Source organism: Chinchilla lanigera, unplaced genomic scaffold (genome assembly GCF_000276665.1).
Source record: "Chinchilla lanigera isolate Chin_1 unplaced genomic scaffold, ChiLan1.0 scaffold00035, whole genome shotgun sequence".
In the NCBI taxonomy this organism is placed as follows: Eukaryota; Metazoa; Chordata; class Mammalia; order Rodentia; family Chinchillidae; genus Chinchilla; species Chinchilla lanigera.
The window spans coordinates 10,362,835-10,386,535 of record NW_004955436.1 but is presented as its reverse complement, the minus strand read 5'-3'; the positions used below and the strand labels follow the sequence as shown (position 1 = coordinate 10,386,535).

Genomic DNA, 23,701 nt, shown 5'->3' with positions numbered 1-23,701 from the left:
GAAAGCTTTAAGAGAATCCTGTCTGTTATGCATCCACAGGGGCAGAATTTCACTAAGACATTGTTAAACTCTCAGCTCTGAAAGCTGGGAAACTGAAAAGGTCAATGGATGGTGAAGAATTAGGGACAGATAATGTATAGGCTATCAGAAAATCACCAGTAGGCTATGTCCCTAAGATTGCTACTATTGTAGCCGCTTGTTCTGTTCCTATGCACAAATTCTCATAAAAATGCTCCTCCATGAACGGCATGAAGTTGGGTTCTAATGCGATCTTTTAAAAGACCAAGGTGACAGCGGTGAAGACGAGGTATTTTACTGGTGGCATCTGTACGTTTTGGAGAACTTCTGTCTTGGCATGTTGCATGATGGCCCAAATCCAGGGCACCTTTGCCTGCTGGAATACTGGACAGGTGCTTCCCAAATTTCTCCTGAGCTGAGTAGCTGCTCTTTATCACATGCTTTCAGACAGAGTAGATGGAAAAGACCCTGCTTATGTCATTTTAGGAAAAATCTCTGACCAGAAATGGACAGGGACTGAATCCAGGTCTTTTTATAAATCATTACACAGCACGCTGCGTTGAACGGGGAGAAGAGCGCCCCTAGAGGATCGTGCTTTGTATTGCAAAGGGCTGATTTGAGAAGCAGGCAGGAGCAGCGGCTAAGGCCAAGGAGCGCAGTACTCAGACTGGCCTGTGCTGTTGAAGAGAGCGGAAACAAACGGCTCCCTCTAATAACCTCCAAGTCAAACATCGCTATGGTAGATTTGTTTATTTTTAAAGACATCCAAATGGGTGCTTGCTTTCAGATTTGCAAAGAGGATAAATATGGATGCTGCTTTAATAAAAGGTCTACCATCTTCCTTTATAAAACGGGCAGTTGGAAAAGGACAGAGAAACGCCGGAGTGGGAGGGTCTTACACGTAGCTACTTTTGGGTTTCCACGGGAAGGTGAGGGTCTAACCTCTAGTGTAGTGATGTCTTGGTTGGTTAGAAGGAGACTGGGCTGGACCACGTGTGCTTTGCAGGATCAGCTCCCCTGGGGGAACCGACCCGAGGAGACTGAGATGAAAAGGGGTGCAGGGCTGCCAAACCACAGCTTCGCCTGCTGTCGCTGCGCTGCCCTTCCTTCCCCCTGCTTCACGCCCTGCAGTCGGAGGGTGGAGCTAGCAGCTCCCCCTGCAGCTCCAGCTTCTCTTCCCTTCTATCATTCCAGAGGGGAACCTGTGAGCTGGATCAGAACATGCCTCCGCTTTGCACAGACTGAAACGATCTTGTCCGCAAGGACACTTCCAACTCTCACGACAACGCAAACCTAAGCTGAGCAAAGAGGCTGAGGGGCGGGGAGCAATTTTAAAGAACAAGTCATCGCATGATGATCACCCTCTTCTCAGCCTAGGTCAGCTTGAAGGTTGTCTTGGAGGACTTGATGCTTTTCCGGTGCTGTTTCGGAAACACTCATCTCTGAAATGTGTTTAAACAACAATTAAAAAAAAAAATCAGTCTCAGTAGAGGCTCATCAATCTCAACACGTTACAATTCTGCCACCTTGTGGGGACACTTGAAAACACGACCAAGTACAGGAGGAAAAGTGTGCGATGAAAGCATTGCCCGGGCTCGGCAGGCGGCCAAGTCGCAGGCAGACCCGACTTCTGGGGAGCCTGAGGTGGCAATGCGCCTGTCCAGAGCAGGGATGGATTTGGGAAAATCCTGAAAGGAACCAGGCTCCCCAAAGCCATGTTAGGGGACCAGGTGGCACAGAAGATTCAAAACCAGGCCCCCAAAATCTTTTCGTCTTGTTTCACTTTAGGTTAGAATAATGCAGTGGTCATTTTTAAAACGCTGGTTGGTGACTGACGTTGAGAAACAAGTTATTAGATTCAGGGTAGCAGAGTTCTCTGGTAAGCATCCCCTGGATTGAGATAGGACTGAAATTACATTTATCAAAGCTGCCATTTTTGTTCTGGAAAGTACAAATGAAGAATCCTTAAAAACTGCATACTGGTTTTTCTTTCATGAGTCAATAACTCCCCTACAATGTAGACTAAAAATCACATCTGAAGTAATGGTCTTGTTTCGGCTGAATACTAAGTGAGAGGTACTTTTTGCAGCAGTGACTTTAATGCCTTGAAAAGCTGTTCATCGAGGAACTGGATTATGTTCACTCTGCTAACATGAATTCTTTTGGTAGGTTTTGGGCATTTTGCATGATATTTACACACTAATGCCTGTAGAGAGGTTCCTTGAAGTATGAAGAATGTGTGTTTTCCCTTTAAATACACATCAGTATCCAATCAGTTTCTCCTCTGGCATTGATGTACGTGGCTTTCAGAATTGCAGCATTAAAGCTGTTAGAAAAAAATCACTTTTTTTGCTCTACTTCTTCCTTCTCTGTTTGCTTCTTTTCCCTCAATTTCCAAAGAGGCTTTATCAGCCTTTATCTTCATGGACACTCATATCACTCTTCTTGATTTCCACGGTTTAAACTTTCAACAAGATTCACAGACCAACTTTTCAACAAGATTCAGGTAAGAAACTGTGGCCAGCTCACTGTATACAAATCCACCCAGGCCACGCGTGGCAGGAGGATTTGGTGTAAACTGTGTGCACTTGCAGAGGACTTGCCCTATTTTGAAACGTGGATGGGTTTCTGTAACGCAGGAAACCCAGGTCATGATTGCCCTGCCTCTCCTGTCATCCCAGATCAGAAATAGCTACAGATACAATACATAGGGTTTTTATTTTTAACTAGATCTAAGTGGGCTAAGAATGAGAGAGAAGTACAAAGAGATGACGAGCTTCTCCACCATCAAATGAGACAACACGCGTGCAGGGCGCTGTAATCCGTGCTGCTCGAACTCAGGTGACCCACAGGATCAACTTGTCCATGTCTCAGGGCGGGGCTTTCTCAGGAAGCCCTGCCCGCCCCCTGGAACAAAATGAATGTAGCCCATGTCGTGTAAGGTGCTGGCAGGCTGGGGACAAGGGACACAAAGAAGCAAAACAAAGGCATTCAGGAGACCCTGGCTGCCTGAAGTGCTAGCACAGTAGTGGGGCCCACAGACAGGCAGTGTCTACCTAAGAAATTACCTCATAAGCCTCAATTCGCAAGCAATTCTTAAAAATCTAACTTCTAATGATACAATGATAAGACTTGATAACGATAGGAAACTTCAGATGTGTCACGGTTTGGATCTATAATGCCCCCAAAAGTCGCATGTTCAAAGTGGGGCTTCTCAGAAGAGGTGGGTCACTGCGGTTGTGATCTGTGGGGGTGCATTCTTGTCCCCCACTTCTCCTCTCTGTGCATCCTGGCCCCTGCGTGGTGCACGGCTTTCCTCTGCCATGCCATGCCCTGGAGCCAGTGCCCTCATGAGCCAATCACCTTCCAGAAGCTCCACCTCTGAACATGAGACTACTCAGGGACATAACCAGACCTCGTATTCATGTCATGTTGGAGTTGGAAATGGTTTAAAGATGGGACACTCCCCAGCACCCCCTTTTGGCTAGCACTGACTCCTACCCCACAAGTGTGCAGGTTAAACTAACTAGTTCCCATCGAAAGAAGAGCAAAGGAGTGTTACCCGAGAACTAGGTATCCTACCAGGCCATTTGCTTACAAGGTGTAACTTATTCCCTCATATTAAGGAGATGTTATTATCTTATTTTTCAATGGGTTGAGTCACCTGCCATAGCAAATTCAGGTAGATTGTAGCAGAAAAGTCAGTTCTGTCTCTGTCTGTTTTTCTTCTTTGGCTAGTAATGACAATATCTTATGCATCTTTGCATTTATTGAGCTCTTTAAAATAAATATTTGTGATAAAGTAAATCGTTAAACTTTTAATGTTTAGTAACCTTTAAAAAGATGATTCATTTTCCTACAAAAAAAAAAGACAGAAACAAGAAATAACATTGAAAAACAACACATATGTATATGTACATATACTGTTCTAAAACTGTAATTCTGACCACAAAAGTGATAAATAATCACAATGTTCAAGACATGAGGCGGTAGGCAGAGTTTAGATGTCGGGTTTGGTGCCAGCTCCCGTCATGTGTGTCACCATAGATCATGCTGTAAAGCTTGGGTTCTGCATCTTACGGCTTGCGCTCTGTTGGGCCTTTTCTTGCTATGATCCTTTATAATTCCTTCTAGACCAACCATCTGGGCTGTTACTCAGCTCTTGGGCTTTCATCTTTTCTGCTAAGTGGAATGGTATGTTTCTGGAAAAGTTAAACCAGATACTGCTGAGAGAAAATGGGAACCGGAATTAGAGCAGAAGGTTCCAAGAAAACTCAAAGACAGTAAAAAATCTGCAGACACAGAAAAACTGTGGTCTTTAGAATCCACAGAGGGATGTGGTGGAGACGTCCTGACAGTTTGTATGGTCACGTGGGAAGGTAAGGTGATCAGTGGAGGCCAGCAACGATGTTCTGTGAAAATATAAACCAAACCAACGAAGGAAATCCTAGTGATAATAAAACTCATGATGTTTTGCTTGATTGAATATGGTGCAGATGAGGAGTAAACAGCCCGGTGCATCTGTCATAAACATTAAAAAGTCTCAGGTGCTTTCACAGCAGAATGATAAGAGACCAAGAGAGGGAGGGGTCCCAGTGTCCCCCAAACTGAACATTGCATTTTGAGTGATGTGGTCTATTCTAGGTGCCAGATGTTTAAAGAGGGATTTCAAACTTAAGATGTTGATTACTGGGGATATGAGAATTAGAAATTAGGTGATACAAAAATACACGAGCTAATGGTATGTTTAGCATGGGAAGGAGAACTTGCTATTCTCATATCCTTGAAAACATTAGAGTGGACGCTAATGAATATGGCTATAGAAACACCACCATTACAGGGAAGCCTCAGGATTGCACTTTGACTTCGGTTTAACCAAAAGCTCTCTAACAACCGGAGCCTACCTCTTCATAACCCTGAAAAATGCTTGTAGATGAAGTCTTCAAACAAAGCTTGCCTGTTCCTGTCAGAAATTTATGTCCACATATAAGAAGTTGACCAGACCAGATGTTTTCTCTAGCTTTTGCCAATTATAATTTTATAATTAAGTTAGTTGCTATAATTAATAATTTATGATTAAATTAGTTCCTTATAAATCAGGTTCTATTTCTTCTAGAGCTGGCTTTGTAAGGAGATGAGAGAATCCAAGGTCAAAAACGTCTATCCGTGATGTTATGATGTATAAGGGAAAGAAAAGGTGGTCATGCTGGGGATGGGTCCAGAGAGAAGCCACATCACAAAAGAACAGAGGGAACATTTGGAAACTCATGTAGAGGATCTTCAAGATGCCAGGGGAAAATCACCTGGTATCACTGATGGTCATGTAAGATCACTGGTACATGATCTTAGATATTTCCTTCTGTGAGATGACACTAATATAAACAAAAAAAATGAATAGCTTGTAGAGACCAAATAAAACAGTGGATATAGGATGTCACCAGAATATAGGACGCACACTACTTGCTCAGTAAAGGCAGGTATTCCTTACAGCATCCAGGTGGATGCATTTCTTCCAGTTCTTAGAGAACTTCCACATATATGACCTCATTTGATTATTACAGTAACTCCGTGTAGGAGGCAAAGTAGATGCAAGACCCACATTTCAGAGGTTGAAATGATGCTTAAAATAAATAACCAAGTTTACTGAATGATGATTATTTGATCTGCTATTTCAGACATACTTCTACTGAAGAAGTACATTATTTTATGCACAACCAATTGCATCCTGTAAAGTGAGGAATACAATGAATTGTTTAAGAGTTTTCAAAATCTGCACCCTCAGATAACATGCTGCAGCAGTGAATTGTAGATGTGATGCAGGTGCTGCCGGGAATATAGTGAAACTGACTCTTCTTTCCATGGTGATGAGAACCTAAGTTGAGGTCACCTTTGGAAAAGGATACATACATCCTCATCCTTTGGCCCAGAATTTCTCATCTTAAGAATCTAAGAAAATATTCAGAAATGATGAGAAAATTTGATTTATAGAAACATTCATGAAAGTATATGTTCTAACAGTGACAAGCTAGGAACACTCTAAATAGCCCACACTGGCCCTTCAAGGTATAGAATAAATCATAAAAGGAAAGCATTACAGGGATAAAGAGATGGACTCTGGAGTCAGACTCACTGGATTAAATTCCTACCTTGACATTTACTAGCTGTGTGAGTTGGTTAGTGACCTAAGATGTTCTTACCAAATCAACTAAAAATGGAATCACAATTTGTATTTTATGGAGCTCTTGTGAAAGTTATATGCAGCACTGAATGGAAATTGTTTAGCTAGTGCCTGATGCATAGTAAACACTTGAAACAAATAGCCATTACAATCATTAGTGTGTACTAATTATGCTATATACTAAATCCTCGGTCTATGACAGGTTTTGGGAAACAATATCTTTCAAAATTTTGAGAATAGCAATTTGACCTATGAGCAGTGAATATTCTTATCTTACAAATGGGGAAATGGAGGACAAGAGTGGCTAAGCAAATTTACATGGTAAGTTGGAAAGCTGGGATCTGAACCCAGGTTGTCTGACTAGAACACAGGCTCTAATATGTATTATGTCTGAGTGTCCCATATGCACACAGAACAGAACCATGTTAGGCATACTCATTTAAATGACGTTTAGAAAGAAATCAATTTAATTGTGTATTACTAGTTTTTAAAATTAGGGTACTAAATGTTTTCTCTGACCTGAGATCCACTGTGTAAAATGCAAATAAAAGGCCTGAAATTGATATGATTGCTTCTGTGTACAGGCATTGTCAGTACCTTTTATTCTTGATTCTGGCTATTTCTGTGCTTTCTAACTTATCAATTTAAAACGTACAATTTTATAAACACAAAAACTGAAGCATAAATGAAAGTACTAGTCCCAGCAAGATGCAAAGGGAGCAGATCTTGGTAGGCAGGTTATCTGTTCTCCAATTCTGGCAGTAAAATATACTACACAGTAGACACTGGGATAAGTTTTCTGCAAGAGACTTACAGTTCTGGGTAAAGCTCTAAGAGCAATGGGAATAGGAGCACTTACCTGCTCTGGAGCCGGGGTGGGTGGAGGGAAGGCAGGGGTGGCCATGGGCTCAGGTTGGACCACTACTTCAGCTGGAACGGCTCCTTCTTCACCCTCTTCAGCCGGCTGATGGGTACAGTGACCAATGTCTGCATTTTTGAATGATACAGGCCGTGCAAAGTCCATGGGGCTAAAAGAATATAATCAAAATGATTTTTTTTCTTATTTTTCTTGGTCTTCCTTTCTTTACAATTAAGTGACATCCTCTCCATACCTCCTCTGAGGTCATTAGTGCAGCGCTCCAAGTCTAAATTAAAGGTCTGCATGGGTTCCTTCCCCTATGGCTTTGCACAATGTAGATGAAATAGTGAACCTTGTATTTAAAAATAAAAGTGGAAAGAAAGTTGCTTACACAGCATTAATAACAAGATTCCACACGCAGCCTTCAAAAGGAGGGATAGTTTGGAGTGAGGAAGGTTGAAATTCAGGTGGAGCACCTCCCACGAAAAGCTTTTTCACTTCAATGGGATGTTCTACCGTCAGATTTTGCATATGTCTTCGGTCTTCATCGACTTGAACAGTGAAGATGCTGAAGAAATATTTAAAAGAAACGAGTATAAATCACACAGTGTTCAGTAGCATTGGAAATCTCCTTCGTGCACCCGTCACTGTTTATTCCCACAGCTTTGAAGGGAGCCCAGGTTGGGTGATTGGAGGCTCCGTACATATGGGGCACAGTTTACTGTTTCCCAGAATTTTGTCCCATGCCTCTCTCATGAAGTCTCCCTGAAAGTTTGCCAAAACCGGGCAATGGGGCTACAGCGGTATGAGCCTCCGGTGGAGCTGACAGCAGCGGTCTTCAGCCTGACACACGAGCCTGTGTGAGCCCAGGCTTCGGTGCCTTGTTGATACCTAACTGTCGAAAGATCAGTGGGTTCATCTCGGCATGGGGTCACATTTTGGTTGGCTCTTATTTCTCGGTTTATGCTGGCTATTATCTTCTTGTTAGGGGACAAACTGTACTCCCGAGAGCTTAGCTTGCAGGAATGAACAGAAAACACTTACAGGACGTTTTATACAGAAGGTAGCTGCTGGCTTTTGAATAGAAGAGGCAAGAAAGAACATCATGCTAATTGTTCCCCACAATGATTTTTCTTAGTGGCTGTTTCATTAATTTCCTTATGAGAGATAACTCACATGCTAATAATTGAGAACTTCTGCCACTTATTCACAACAATCCTTGGTTCCCAGGGCAGAAAATCAAAAGACAGCATTGGGAAGATGACATAGCTGAAGGCATTCTCTCTTTTTCAGTACAAGCCGGTTTTGTGCTTAGTCCTGACAGCCATTGTGATGTTATTAGTCATAAGTATTGCTCACTAGTTCCAGGATCATGAGTGGATTATTGAAAACTTACTTCCTCTCTAAAGAGAAAACCAAAGTACTTGGGGTGCAAAGCTCAGTCCTAATACGCCATCTTACTTATTTTATAAGGAAGAGAAAACCCGCACACAGAACTGCAAGCTATGAATCAAGGAACAATGCTATGAATTACCACTGAACTATGGATCCACTTTAGTACTATTCAAAAGTAAGAAAATAGAACAAAGATGGATTTTATAATGGCTCAAAATGTCACTCTACACTGGATGTAGAGGGGCCAGCCTGATTTAGTTTCAAAGGGAAAATAGAGAGAAATGACTTTCTTTTTAAACCAGACTCCAGAAGAATGCATTGGCAAAGATCAAGAGGCTCAAGTTCATTGCCAAGAGGGTTGGTGGTTTGAGACTTTTAGAAAATCACTCACTTCTGGGTATTAGTGACTCACTGAGGAGTCCTTTCTCCTTTGCCTTTTCTCTTTGGACTTAAAGAAACCCCTTACTAACGTGATGAAACAGTGCTCCTAAGGGCTCTAAGGAGGGGTTCACGCCACTGTTAAAGATTGTCTCCCTAGTTAGTTAAGGGTTTGCCCCATGGCTGTCTTACTTAAGAAGGGCATTGCTAGAATACTACAGCTGAACCCTGCTTGCATTTACATTATAGAAACATCATATCCTTATAATTTATTCAGTTCTTTGGTAAAGAAGGATATTTATTACCAACATGTCCATGATAATTCTGGTATTTTATCTTTAAGTTTTATTCAATAATTTTTTTTTTTTTTACTGAGAAACCAGTGTGTGCAAAATACTGTTTAAACATTGAATTACCTATCCATATCATGAGAGATCAGCCTCAATGTTTCTTTTATGATTTCAGTGGTTGATCCTTAGAGTTTCATAACTAAATGTTTTATTATAGCAGAAGATCCCCACCCTCCCTGGTATACTTCAGTTTGTTAGTTGCCGAGGTAGTAGTTCTGGTTACAGTTCCTATTACTTACATTTCTTAGAAAAGGCTGGTTATGCAATGCCCATTGTAAGAGCCAGTCCCCAAAGGACAAGCCATTCTGCCTCTGTACCTCCTGCTTACTTATCCTACATAAGCGTTAGACTACCAGAGATCAGGGCTTAATATTTTGGGAATGATCCTGGTCAGTGCCTGTTGAAGTAAATAAATCTGCCTCCAAATCCTGGGTGTCATTTTAGTGTTTCTGCTTGCCGTTGCATTATTACTTACATTCTGTTCCTTATTTGTTTGAAATATTGGTCCAAGATGTTTTCAAGCCACCACCAGTTGGCTTGCATATGTGGAAGAACATATTAAAAGAAGTGCCTTGACCTTTGTAATTTACACAAAAAATAAATTCAGAATTTTGACTGAACACATTTTGGTTGTTAAGCAAGCAAATGTTTGGATTGCAGTGTCCAAGTCAAGATCTCATTCAGGAAATCCTAAACTACTCCTGAAACACTTGATGAAACTTTGCAGTCCTTAGTCCAATTTTGAGAATGCTTTTACAGACATGAAACTCCATTCTGTCCAACCTAACAAGCTGTCTGAACAACTATTTTAGGCCTTTGAGGTTTAATGTTTTGTCTCTAGAGCTGTTGGCAACTGGGACCACTCCAGAGGGAAAGAATATGTGGCAAAGCAGTTATGATAGAGCAGGGTCATAGGAGTACCACAAAATTAGACAACAAAATGACTAAAGTAGGATTTCCAGAGGAAGGGATAGAAAAGGGAAGAAGTTGAGGAAGGAGGAGTAAGAAGAGGCAAAGGGGAAAGAAAAAGTGTCAGTACTGAAAAGTTTGTCCCACAAGTTGGTTAAATTCCAGTTATTTTACAAGGTGCTATTAAAGTTACCATTTTATACAGGACTTTAGGAATTGAAACTATGACTGCCAGTTATAGTGTGAAGAGTGTTAGGCTGAAATCATATGTTTCTAGATTAGTAACAGTTTATCATAATCAATGTGAAATCATATGAATCTTTAAGTGTATGAATACACAGTTGGCTAAGCATGGATGGAGATATTTATGCGTAGCTGGGTTTATAACCTGTTGTGTTGTTTCCAGTATGTGATTTGGGGTAAGTTAGTTAATATTTTCCCATCACTGTTGGAAGGACACTAATATACTTCTAGCACATGTTTAGAACAGTTAAAAGACTGTCCATTTTGATCCTGGACATCCCATTGGTATATGAAGCACTGACTTGTTTCTCAGTGAAGTTTACATGGTCATTTGTGATCTCTCATTAATCAGTGCTTCCTTATAGAATAGACAATGATTGCATTTTGACCTCAGAGCTCTAAACAAGGTGTTAGGATAGCAAATGTGCTCTTATTTGGCACAGAGTTTAGTGACTACACACTAATATGTCCAGTATATTATTCTCTAATTAACACTGAATGGCAAAAGTGTTTGTTTGTACAGCCAATTAACCGAATGACTAGTTTTCAGGGATGTGCTATATACCGAGCTTAATCAAATAAGGGTTGGATTTATGGTCCACAGCTGTGAAGTTGGCGCAATAAAATGCCCTTCTTGAAGAAACACCTGTTAAAAGGACACCTCAGCACAACATCATAATACATGTGGGAGTTTCAAATTTTTTCCATTAATTACACTTCTCAAATATGCATTTGCCTATATTAAATTCTTAACTTTAAAGACTTTTAAAAAATCTTTTTCATAATAAGAAGGATTAAAGTCTGGCAAAGGGGCTAAAATCTAGTCTAGAAGACATGTAAAGTTGGTATTCTGAAGCATTCTCTAAGATTCAGATGAGAAAACCCAGCCCGCCTTTCTCCCTAGAAATCACGACTACAATATCTGGGTAGTGGATTCACAAAAGTTCTAAGTTTGTCCAAATATTGTTCCAAGTTGGGGATATAGCTCAGCTCTTGCCTGCCTGGCAAGCGCAAAGTCCTGAGTTCCATTTCCTGGTACCAAAAAAATATATATATATTGACCCATCATTTACCTTAATTATGGTTTCTAAATATCTCAGTTAGTAGTCACTCAGCATGAATGCTTAGTATCACTTCAGACCACAACCTAATGCTCTATATAATAACAAAATGACCCAAGCAAAGTTCTATCATTTATTCAGAACATAAGAAATCCTCATTACTTGTCTAAACTGTTATCCAGAGGGTATCAATTATGAGAGGATAATAAGAAAATATAGATCTTTAACTACAGAATAGCAACTGCTTGTCTGAGCTATTGCTGAACATTCATACACCCGTTGCATTTAAAAGTACTCTCTGTGTTTTGAGATTCCTTTAAATTTGATTTGCATTTCTTTCCTATGCCTTCCATCTAATAAATGGATTGCTGGTTTGGAGCTTTGTGGACCCTGAAGTCTCTGGCCTTCTGTTTTCTTTCACTCCAGTTGTCCTTCTAAGCCAATTGCCTCTCTGAGTTGTGGTACAATATTTTGATGAAAAGTATAGAGAACTTTGCCAAGGAAGTGCATACAAAGTATGGCAATGTTTTGAAGAATTGAGAAAGGAGCCTTTGTGCTGTTCAGTCTATTTCACTGGCTCAGCGCTGGGAGGCAGGTGCCGCATGGCTCTGTAGAGAGGTGGGCTCCACAAGTGGATTTCAGGGTGACCACCGTTCTCCTCCTCCTCTCCCTTCACTGCGGGGAGGGAACAGGATGAGGTAGGCACATAAGAGGCTCAGGAGATAGAGCGGCTGCTGCACACTCCCTATCCATGACAGGTTTCTAAGCAGCTGCCACAAATGCTTTGGAACCTGAGTGAAATAGCAGCTGCCAAAGGCTGCCGGCTCCAGCTGAGTTATTCTGTGCATTCACTATGTGCATACCTTATGGAGAAGAGAATATCTGAGAGGTGCAGAGAGAGGAATTTTTCAAATCTATAGCTTCAAAGGGTGCATTAGGTTGTTCTAAAGGTGGACAGGAGAACTGCACAGAATAAAAATGTTAGGAGCAGAATTCCTAAGGGCACGAGTAAATGAAGTTCCCTATGCATGAAATATAAAGATGAGGAAATTAAACCACTTCCTCATTTTATAATGCACAGTATGTCCACGCGCGCACAGAGGTTCAGAAAGAGAGACTGATGCTGGCAAAGGCATCTGTGTTAGTTACAACAGTTAGTACTCGAGTGCAGTAGATACCCTCGTGTCCTCTCGACGTGGACGGAATGTTCTCTCCCATCATGAAACAGACTTGGCTCTGGTTTGATGACAATTTTCCTCATTGTCCGTAACCCCGTGGAGAGATGCACCTCCAGCCTGCCTTTGTTGAGGAGGATGGCATAGTACGCCTGAAACAGCAGATGGGTATTGGCGATTAAACAGGAGTCTCATCCATGATGTAGGCAGAGAGCATCACCTGCCGTGAGATCTTACCTAGGAAATTATGGCTCAATCTTTTCTCCAGCAGAGCTGTTAAAGTAGCTGGAAATATCTTTTTAATCATTTACTGTGTTTGCCTGTTAGATGATGTGGAAAGTGGAGATAGTGAAATGGTTGTTCTCTGCCAAGCAGGCTAGTGATGCTGAACGAAACAGCTGCGCTGGTATTGGTCCTCTAACTCACTCCCAACCCATCCGGAAACAAAGGCTGTCCACACGGCCCCTCCCCCTTCCATTCACACATGGAAACCTCGCTTCTGACCATCCGATCTGACTCTCCAGCCCAGGGCATTTTGAGTGTTCACACTTCAATTTGTTCTCCGATCTGGTGGAAGAGATTGCTATCACAGACATGTAACTGGTCTCCCACATTTAGAAAGAAGGGAGACAATCTTTCATCCACAAATATGCCTGCTTTCTCTTTGCTATCATTGCCATAGCAACCAGTATGGTTTTGATATCCGATTATGAACCCCGGGGAGCTTGAATGCGGTCCTCATCCCCAAAGCTGAGGCCACATGCACTTCCTTTCTCGTGGACTATGGGGGCACCTGCTGTGCAGCGATAACTCAGTCCCCGTGAGTAATCAATGGTGGCAGAGATGGTTTTGATCAACACTGCCATGTTTCAATAACACACTAAACCCTATACGCAGGTAGTGTCTAGCACAAAATGCTCTAAGCATCTGGATTGATTAGCATTCACCATCCTACAGAGAGCAACTGCAAACTATTTACTGAAGAATGTCCTAGCTGATGGGAATGTTTGATATTAAAACCCATTTGGCAGAACACAATCACAAATAACCTTACGGATGTCAAAACTGTTAGCTTTGACACTTAAACTATGTCAGATTTAGTCAGCACTGACTCTCTAACAGCTTTGAAGTACTAACATTGTTTTCTCTTTTAGATAGCAATTACTGTTTGATTTAAAAAACTAGATCATTATCATCAAAATTTAATTTCTGATTTACATTGTACTGCAATGCTTAATATATCCTAAATTTAATACTTTGAATAGAAATACATTCTGTTGTAAGGACTGTCCTGGAGAATGGTGATTCAATTCTATTTATTTAGTGTTGAGGACTAAATTTAAAGCCAGTAGGTGGTGCTTAATTATTTGACAATGAGAAAGAAAACCCATATTTTTTCATAGAAAGCTATCTCAGAATGTTTGCTCTGATCTTTTTTTATACCTAGCTTATCATTTGCAGTAGTGAGAAAATAATTTTAATATTCAGGATGAAAGGATAAAGAATCTAGGAGAGCTTTTATATTTTATACTTATTCAGTGACTTTTTTCTTTTAAAGAGAAAAGAACAAAAGCAAAATAATGAAGACAAAGACAAAGACAAAACCACAGAAAAATAGAAACAATATAGAATTCGAAAAAAGATGATAGGGAATTAATAATGGTTGTTGTACTACATATTGTTGTCTTCAAAGTAGTTGCTCAGATTAGTAGAAATAGGCATGCAAGACTGATCAAACAATTAAACATTAACTGTTCCTTTCAATAAGCCATTAGAAATTAGTAGTACAATTGTTTTAGCTCTCTTGTGTATATATAAATTTTCTTTCACTTCTTTCTTTAACACTTTCCCTCATCCCAGTTGTTCTTCCCTTTTGAGCAGTTTCTTTCCCTTTCACAATATCTATTGTACCTTTGAGATTTTATTAACACTTTCAGGTTCTTACACTAGGGAGACAATATGATGTTTACACATATGGGTCTAATTTATTTCACTTATGAGTATGGTCTCTAATTGCATCCATTTATCTATAAAAGCATTGAGTTTATCTTTTTTTATAGCTGAGTTATATGCCTTTGTTTAAAAATATCACATCTTTTTTATCCATTCCTTAGTTGATGGGCATTTGGGTTGTTTCCAATATTTAGCTATGACAAATTGTGCTGCTATAAACACAGGTGCACATATCAGTGACTGTTATGTACAGTGAGAAATAAAATAAAACATCTTTTCTTACTCTTCAAATTTTTTATTATGATTATTTGATATGTTTCTCACAATATAACTCATGCTTTGTGTTTTCTGATGATCATAAGGTTTCAATATTGATGCAGTTCTGATTGCAGTGTTTTTCTGTTCAATACATTATTATCTTCCTCAAGACCAAGAGTGATCCTTCAATATTTTTTGAAAAATTTAAAGTTTTTTCCTCCAAATTTAAGACTAATTTACTGGGATCTTATTTTATTTTATTTTATTTTATGTTATTTTATTTTTTGGTTTGGTAGGAAGTAGAAACTCATGGAGATAAATGACTGCTCTGGAATCATTCATGGAACAGTTCACATTTTCTTAATGCTCTGCAGGACTACTGTGGCCAAATGCCATTTCCATCTAAGCTGCCTGTCTACTGTGTTTCACCAGGATAGAATTTTCCATGAATGAAGATCACATTTTATAATCAAAACTCTAGCTTCTAATGTCCTGATACTTGGTAGGACAGCCCTCACACCTGGTTCTTCTACTTCAGGACTTTTTACTTTTTGATATAAATTTAAAAACTAACCAGTCCTAATTTGCATAAAGATAAGTAGTATCTTCTTAAAATTGAATCTACATATGATTTCAGGGAGAACTGATAAGTTTTTAATATGAGGGTTTTAGTATTCATTAACCTGTTGAATATGCGCAACTCACCAGGACTATTTTTATAGCTTTCAGGAAAATCTTATAGTTTTCTCTGCATGAATCCAATGCTAAGTTTGTTATATTTATTCTTAAGTCATGTGCTTGTTCTTGCATTGTATCTACTTGCTCTTTTCTTATTTCATTGGGTAAAATCCAAGCAAATAAGTCATCCTTTTATCACACATTTTGTAACATTTTTCTATCCAGAATACTTGCTATTGTTTTTTTACAGACAGCTAAAAATGTTCTTTTCTTATTTTACTCAATAATTTTTAAAAATCGTGAGTGGTTGTTAAAATTTTTCCACTTTCCACATATGTATTTTTTTTTTTTTTTTTTTTTTTGGTTTTTCTCCGGTACCGGGAACCGAACTCACGACCTTGCGCTTGCCAGGCAGGCGCTTTTGCCGCTGAGCTAAATCCCCAGCCCCTCCACATATGTATTGAGGTGATATATGAGTTTTAGATTTTCTAATATTAAACCACTGTTTCATTTCTGCAATAACCAAAGTTACTCGTGTTTGTACAGTTCTTGATTCTGTTTGCTAATCTTTTGTGCAGGTTTTATCATTATTAGAGAAAGAAATAATATTTTATTATTTAGTATATTATTGATAGTAAATGGTAAATTCTAAGCTTAATTTAAAGGATGTATAAAATTTAAAAAATCACATGACCTGATTTACAGGGTGTGTGCATGTTTAAGGATGTATCTGTAAAGCACGCCAGACTTCTGATCATGGCAGACTATGAATGCTTCCTCTGACGGAAACTAGATTAGATAGAAAAAAACTCAATTTAAAAATGTGGTTGATGGGATTGAGGAAATTCCAAGGGGGTAAAGTGTTCTGATACCCAGACGTGGGAACTGAGGGATTGTTGTCACAGAATCCAGTGATGGGGAGACATGCATACTCAGGTGCAGCCCGGTATATTGGCACACACTTGTACTCGTAGCACTCTGGGAAGATGAAGCAGGAGGAGCACAAGTTCCAGCTCAGCAACTGTGAGACCCTGCCTCAATGAGATAAGGGCTGGCAGCGTAGCTCAGTGCAAGGGGCTGGGTTCAATCCCCAGCATCGTGAGAAAGGGAACTAGCACTCCAGCTCTATCCTCACAAAGAGGATGCACTTCAGGTTTTATCCAAACACCCTTGAGCGGTAACAGTCCATGTCCATATTGGTTCTGCTCTACAGGCCTTACTTAGCCAGGCCCTGTCTACCTTCCTCTGTGTGCGCAGAGGTGGGAACGGTCAGCCTCCAATGGGCTGCATTGCCTCCACTAGCACACCTGGGAAACTGACTCTAGAAGAATTCTTTAAATGTAGATGTAAGGAATCCTAGCTGAATATTCACAGATCTGGTATAAAGTTGGACTTAGAGACCAGAAAATATTAATATAATTTGAATATATTTCAAGCACTTGCCTTTATACATGCATATGCTGACCTATGTGAAACACTGCAAATACAGGTAGGATTCAAACCTGGAACTGACGACCAGGAAATCCTAGAAGAGCCTAAGAAAATGATCTGAGAGGGTCAGCAGGCCAGCGCGAGAATGGGATGTGAGTCTCGGTTAGCTAAGATGGGAGCTAAAAGACGTAAACCGAAAAATATAAAAGTATTTAACTGGGTGGGGTACCTGTCCAGTCTGCCTTCGCTTTCTCCTGGGTGGTACTGGGGACCCTCCGCTTCCCAGGAGGATGATCCCGGATTCGTTCTTGGTGCTGAAGGACAGATTGATCTCAGTTCCGACCTCAAAGGGCACAGGGGCAAGCTCCACGAAACCAGGCTTGGGAAAGCTCACTGTATACACGTTCTGTGGGGAAAAGAAAAGAAGAAATTATTAGAAACGAAAAGTAAGCTCTTCTCTCCAGTCCACTTTCTCTCATGTACTCAGTGGGACTATGGAGGTGGCCACAGCATTTGAAGCATGAAAACCCAGAGTTACAGGTAAAACTGAAAGGCAACTAAGAAACATTATTTCTAGTTATTACTTTGAATCTTCTGAGCAGATTGGTTTAAAATAAAATCCTAGCCTTGGCTTTTAACAGGCACTTTTGATTTAAAATATTAAAAACATCACTGACAGACCCTGTTTTCTTTCAGTTTAAATCATTATTACCAAAAACAATCTATGTTACTGTCTTCCTTGAAAATACTACAATTCATCCTTTAGATAACTCCATAAGTTCAGTTTTTGTATTTTAAAGATGAGTGCAACCATGGTCTAAGTCTGTATTCTTCTTCATGATGAGTTGATAAAAAAGATGTTTATCACTATCAAATGTATAATCTCCAGCATACTCTTTAAAAATCAAATACAAATTAAATCTCAAAAATAAATAAGCTAAACCTTCTTTGTCCTGCTTTTTGTCCTCACAATGAAAATAATGCCATTATTCTTACTGGTTATAAAATTAATAGAGTTATGCTCCAGAAAGTGACACTATACAACAAGGAGAAAGTTCTTTCTCCTTCCAAAGCTGTGCAGAAGTGCATAGCTTTCTAGAACTTTTCCATGCATTTATCATACTTTTCTGACTTTGCCCTCATTCTTCAGCCGCTCTTGTATATTTAAATGGAATCATAAGTATCGTCTTCTTTTCATTTACACACATGGTGGATAGCTCTCTATCAGTAAATGAAACTTTAATGGCTGGAGTTCATCCCGCAGTATAAATGTTTAGCATTTGTTTACACACCCCCACACCACTGGGCAAATAAAGTGCTTAAAGTATTCACTCTGAGCGTCCTGGATTTTTACTGACTAAGAGCAAGGGGTCTTCTCATGTGGGCTATTTTCAAGCCCAGTTAAACGATACAAGAGTTGGTACAAAGGTATCATTGACTTTCTGTTCTGATTTGCACATGGTGGCGTTTTAGATAGTTCAGATAAAATGACTGCACAGACTTTTCAGTATTTATCCACATATTTCCGGCCCACATCTGAGTTGTAAAATGATTCCCGATTGCTGGAAAGTGCCATTGTAGAATCATCATTTCCGCGCATGCAGGCTGCTCATGTTCTGGACAGGTTCTCATCTTCGCGTATATATCTTCTGAATGTGGATGAGAGCTGGGCTTTGAAGATTAAAATTTCCCTCTGAAGCCAGGCTAGACCGTTTGAGTTTTAATTCTTTCTGTATTTTCTTTCTCTGACTCCCAAACCTAGGGTGGGTGTCTGTGGCCAATTCGAAATTGGAGCCTGCAGCTATGACAGAAGAAAATGCTGAAAGTTCTGTTACCGTCTTGAACTTTATTGCTCTGAAGGCAGACTCTTTCTCTTTCTCTGTCCTCTCTTCACTTCCTTGAACTCTACTGGTGTACTTTAAAATCATTTTAATTGGAGGAAGCAGCCAAAATGAACCGTTTTACCATAGCAGGGTAATTAAAAATTCGTGTGAACAGTTAACATTTTCTTAGTTCAAAAAGCTCATCATTATAGAGTGCCTATAAAATTCCTACTAATGATTACTGTTGACCACTGGATCCTACTTACTGGTATTTTAATAGAGCAAAGCCATGGCCTGGGTCTTTTTCAAATCTCAATCAGCCCAAATTGAAGTTTCAATGCATAATGGTCAAGTGGAATTTTCTAGGCTGCCTCTAGGCTGCTTCAGCAACAGAGAGATCCTAAGAACATCAGTTAACAAGGGATGCAGCGTCCACATCACACAAATCTTTGGGGACCTCGGATGTCAAGGTCTCCATCTATGTTATTTCAAAGCCTAGATGTTAGACTTCAAAACTGTGGGCAAGATGCTATATGCTAGTAGTTATGCCATAAGTTATTACTTTCTGTTTGCTTCAACCCCAATATATTTTAGAAAACATTAATGTTGCTAATAAAGCTAAAAATAAGAAAAATAAGATCAATTTAAAATCAGTGCAGAAATTGCGGAAAAGTAGTGTTAGGAAAGTGAACCAGAAAACATTCTAATATTAAAGATACATGTAATGAAGTAGTAGATATTTCAGGACATGAAGCAGGATTTTGACTCTTCATTCAAACTGTAACTTGTAGACTGCTTTGATCTTGCTTCATCATTTGTACATAGCTATGACCAGGGTAAGCAGAAGTCTAAAATTCATTAACAAAGGACCAATCCTTGTAAAAGCATTCAAACTGAGCAAGTGAAACATGATAAGAATATATTCAGGGAATCCTGAGAACAGACTGACCTCCAGGGAGCATCCTTTGGTAACGCCAACATAATCAGGGCTGCTGAGGATATTGTATGGAGTTCTGGAAATTTCAATATCTTTGAGGCAGCCAGAATATTTCCTCACATTGACTTCTGGCCTATTGAATGGTCAAACAGAAAAGAAGAACAACATCATTAGGGTGGTGGCAGTGTAGTCTTTGGAGTCATGTGCAGCAACCTGGCTGTCAGGCAGGTCATGTCTATGGAAGCCCACACACACACACACCTGCACCCAGCAAGCTATGCTTTCAGCTACATAACCTGCTTCTTGGATTAAGTGCGTGTTGACAGCATCCTGATGAAGAGGTCTGGATGTAATATTTCTTCTCTTTAAAAATAATTTCATTCATAGCATTTCAACATAAAGTTCAGGAATTGACTCATTTGTCAATGCTTTTTTGTATAATGAAATAACTGCTTCTTTTTTTTTTATTTTTTAGCCAGAGGCCAGATATTGTGTAGGCAACATAATCAAACTATGTTAAGATAGCTTTTAAAAATCTTTCTCCTAATTTAGAAAAACAGATTTTTAAAAAATATTTCTGTCACTGAGTATTTGGGTGTAGTAGTTGGACTAAAATATAATGTTACTTATTTTAGGAAAACTTTGAAGGGAAACAAAATCCAAGAAAAATTCTTCTGGATTATATAGCCTAACACATACATTGTAAAATTACATTTACAGATTGAACCCAAGGTTTGTACTCTATATTGAAACAATAGCAAAACAAAACTCCCAAATGTGGGAAACGTAGTTACTAACCTTAACCCTAACCCTATACCCATATTATAGTTGAATGTTTCCTTTCTGTTCACTACATCTTAAAATGGAGCAGACATACTACCAGATTAAAAATGGATCCCGGCGCTTTCTCCCAAGCATGTTGCTCTGATTTATTACATGACATTACATAAGTGAAGTGATTTCTCTAGGACTTAGTGTCCTTGTGTGTGAAATGGGTATGATCATAATGATAATATCTACATTATCAGGTTATGTAGTCTGTGTACATCAATGCAGAGCATAGCACTGTAAGTGTTCAATACAAGCTAGTCGGACATCCATGGCGATGGTACCACCTGGGTTACCACAGTGCTGTCCAGCTGAACTTTCTGTGATGACAGCCAGTTCTGTTCTGCACTGCCCACTCAGCAGTCGTGAGCCATCAGTGGCTATGAGGCCCAGTGATACATCTTGTTCCGATAAAGAACTGAATATTAACTGTAGTTTGTTATTAATTAAAAATGACATAGCCATTGAGGGCAATGGCTACTATCTTGAATAGTGGAGGTATTTAGGGGTAAAAGTGTAACTTTCTCTTATGTGATGTTAATAAGCATCTGTAGAAACTGCATTTGACACCAGTATTGTATTCGATGGAATAATGATGAATTCTTTCCTTATTGTTCCCTGATGCCAAGTTCCTTTTTTCATCTTAATAAAAAACACATGGCAAGTGGGAAAACAGGTGGAAAGGAAAATTAGACCCTGGCAGTATGTACCGGGTGATTTATTTCATGTCAGGTATGTGTTCTGCTCCCCACCTCCACTCCTCTCTTTGGAACTTTTTATTTTCTTTGATCATTTCCTTTGCTCTCAAGTTCTCCTTCTGTTCTTTTGGTTAGTAATTATGAAGAACATGCCCAACTGGAGGACGAGGATCTTACTTATATTTTTGTACAAAGCAAAGGGGATGCGTAAATTTCATTTGCAGTGCTCACTTGCTTCCAGATTCATCACATTTTTTTCAGAAGTCTTTTAAATAAAGTAAGTCACCCCTATAAGTTCATGGCTTCAGGGAAATACAAAAGCTTATTTTAAAATATAATGCTGTAGGCAAACTCAATTTGGTGAAAATCGCAAGAGGTAAGTCATGACAATAGTGATAGAATTCTTCCTGATAACTGCAGCCTCTGTTCCTCGAGGGTTATCACGCACGGGCAAAAGTACAAAGCACCACCGTGCCGTCCCAGAGGTTTACTAACGCGTGTTTCCACTGGAAGCCAGCCTTTGTCTTTTGGCCACCTCAGGAAATATAGCACAAGTGGCCTCCTAGCTAGGTTATGGTGAAACAACTTGTTATAGTTTTCCTGTTTTTCCTATTTTGAAGTTTCTGGTATTAAACCTCTGGCCTTTGGCTTAAACATTTCTTGAGTCAGGTCAACCTCATTTTCTCCTTTTCAGAAATCTAGTGCAGTGAGGGTCTGAAATGTGAAGCACCAGGCTTCAGAGTGTGCAAATTTTGCACATCTCTGGGGTTGACCAGCCGTTAGAGAGGCAGCTAATTCTTGCAAGTGAGAAATAAAATGCTCCTGGATGCAGGGAGGACTTTCCGCAAATTTCCCTGTTTATTCAAACACTTATTGTAAATACGTATTTCCGGAAATCCTTTTCATCTGGCTCCATAGCTACTTCTAAATAAATGTGGCAATAAATAAGCAGCTTTGACAAGAGGTGCACCGTGACATATACACATGTAGACATATGTATGTATGTCAGTATAGACATACGTACGTTGCATATTTACAGGCCCGCAAAAGCAAAACACAGTGATAAGCATTTGGGAGCACAGGTGGAGCGTTCAGCAGACAGCGCGGTACTAGAGAGGACAGAGGCTGGAGTTCCACCCAACCTCTGTTCTCTTCCCCATGACTGTGCCGGTGAACTCCACCAGCTGCCCTTTGCGTATGTGCTGCTCTTCACCAGAGGGCGCTGTGTGCAAGTAGTTGAACAAGTAAGCAGCGCAGCTCCGCACTGCTGGTGGGACAGAGCCAATCACCGCTCTCCAGTTGTTGGCGGGCAAGCAGCAGCATCTTTGTGAGTGCAGGGCAGAGTGCGAAGGCTCTGGGAGCGCATTACTCGCTCAGGACTTGCACTGTGAACAAAGCGGCATTGGTGTTGCTTCGCCTCTGCGCTGCTGCTTTATCTAAGAAGCCACGTGTACTCAACCCATGCACTGGAAGAAGGCATGCATAAATGGAAATTTTACCTTGCTTTCATACTAAATGAAAGAGAAGAGAAGGGGGAAAAAAAGACAATTTACTTGTAATTGCATTTTCATTTAGTATAACAATAAGCTGTAATCATGAATCTTTTAAATATCTCACAGAGAAGGACTATAAAATACTGTCAAAGGAAAATAGACATATGCCATTGAAGTAAAATTAGAATTCAAAGACGACCAATTTCCATACTTTTCTCTTGAACAACTTTTTATTTTGGAATGTGAATTTAAAGCCCTTCCCTTTATCAGTAATATGGGAAAATGCACAAATGTAGTATCTGTGCTTACAACTCTTCCTTTTTGAGCTTAACAATATGAGTAAAAATAATTTATTTGTCATATCTTTTGTACTTTATCGTACTGCAACTCTGTGAACAATATAATTTGTTTCATTTGTCAGTTGCAAGTATAGATCTTTTATTTTGAAAAAATGTGCCATCTTGTAGCAATATTATACTTATAAAATGCTATATTGAGAAGGTAAAGACATGTTAATAATAAAGACTTATTAGATATATGGTCTCCAAAATAAGACATAAGCCCTTCTCAAGTGAGTTAACATCATAGATGATGTCTGAAAATCACTATGATGGTTAAAAATCATTACTTGAATAAGCAAAGCCAGTTTCAGATAGGCTTATTTTTGTTACTATATTTAATATTTAGTAGAAAGTAGTTAATGATTTTGCAAAGAAAACCTGAGATTTGAAGAATTACTAGATTCTTTAGTATTTAGTTCAGTACCTGGGACGCAGTAGATGGCCAATAGACACTGGTTGAGTGCCTGTTTAGTAAGTTGGTTTCCAGGTAACAGTGACTGTATATCACTGCTCATATACTGGTTTGCAATTATTTTTCTGACTTGACACCCTGAATTTGTAACCACAGCACAGAGGAATACACTCTGATGGAGCTGAACGCACATCCAGTTTATCTGGGAGCTTATCAACTTGCACCTTTGAAAGATTGATAGACAATCTAACCAGCAGAGCTCCCAACTAAAATATTCTGAGAT

At 39.6% G+C, this 23,701-nt stretch overlaps 1 protein-coding gene across 4 annotated transcripts in view; it reads right to left on the bottom strand.

Moving 5' to 3' along the window:
• Lama2 (laminin, alpha 2) overlaps positions 1 to 23,701 on the bottom strand; it is a 570,325-nt gene that overhangs the window by 13,566 nt on the left and 533,058 nt on the right. For 2 of the 4 annotated variants that reach the window (XM_005389182.2, XM_005389185.2), the window contains 6 exons: positions 22,672 to 22,683; positions 19,659 to 19,779; positions 17,116 to 17,292; positions 12,570 to 12,718; positions 7,447 to 7,623; positions 7,056 to 7,224 (listed from right to left, as the gene is read on the bottom strand). In XM_005389182.2, the coding sequence (XP_005389239.1) occupies positions 7,056 to 7,224; positions 7,447 to 7,623; positions 12,570 to 12,718; positions 17,116 to 17,292; positions 19,659 to 19,779; positions 22,672 to 22,683 (805 nt within the window). The remainder of the gene's footprint in view (positions 1 to 7,055; positions 7,225 to 7,446; positions 7,624 to 12,569; positions 12,719 to 17,115; positions 17,293 to 19,658; positions 19,780 to 22,671; positions 22,684 to 23,701) is intronic. The other 2 variants (XM_005389183.2, XM_005389186.2) reach the window with 1 other exon arrangement.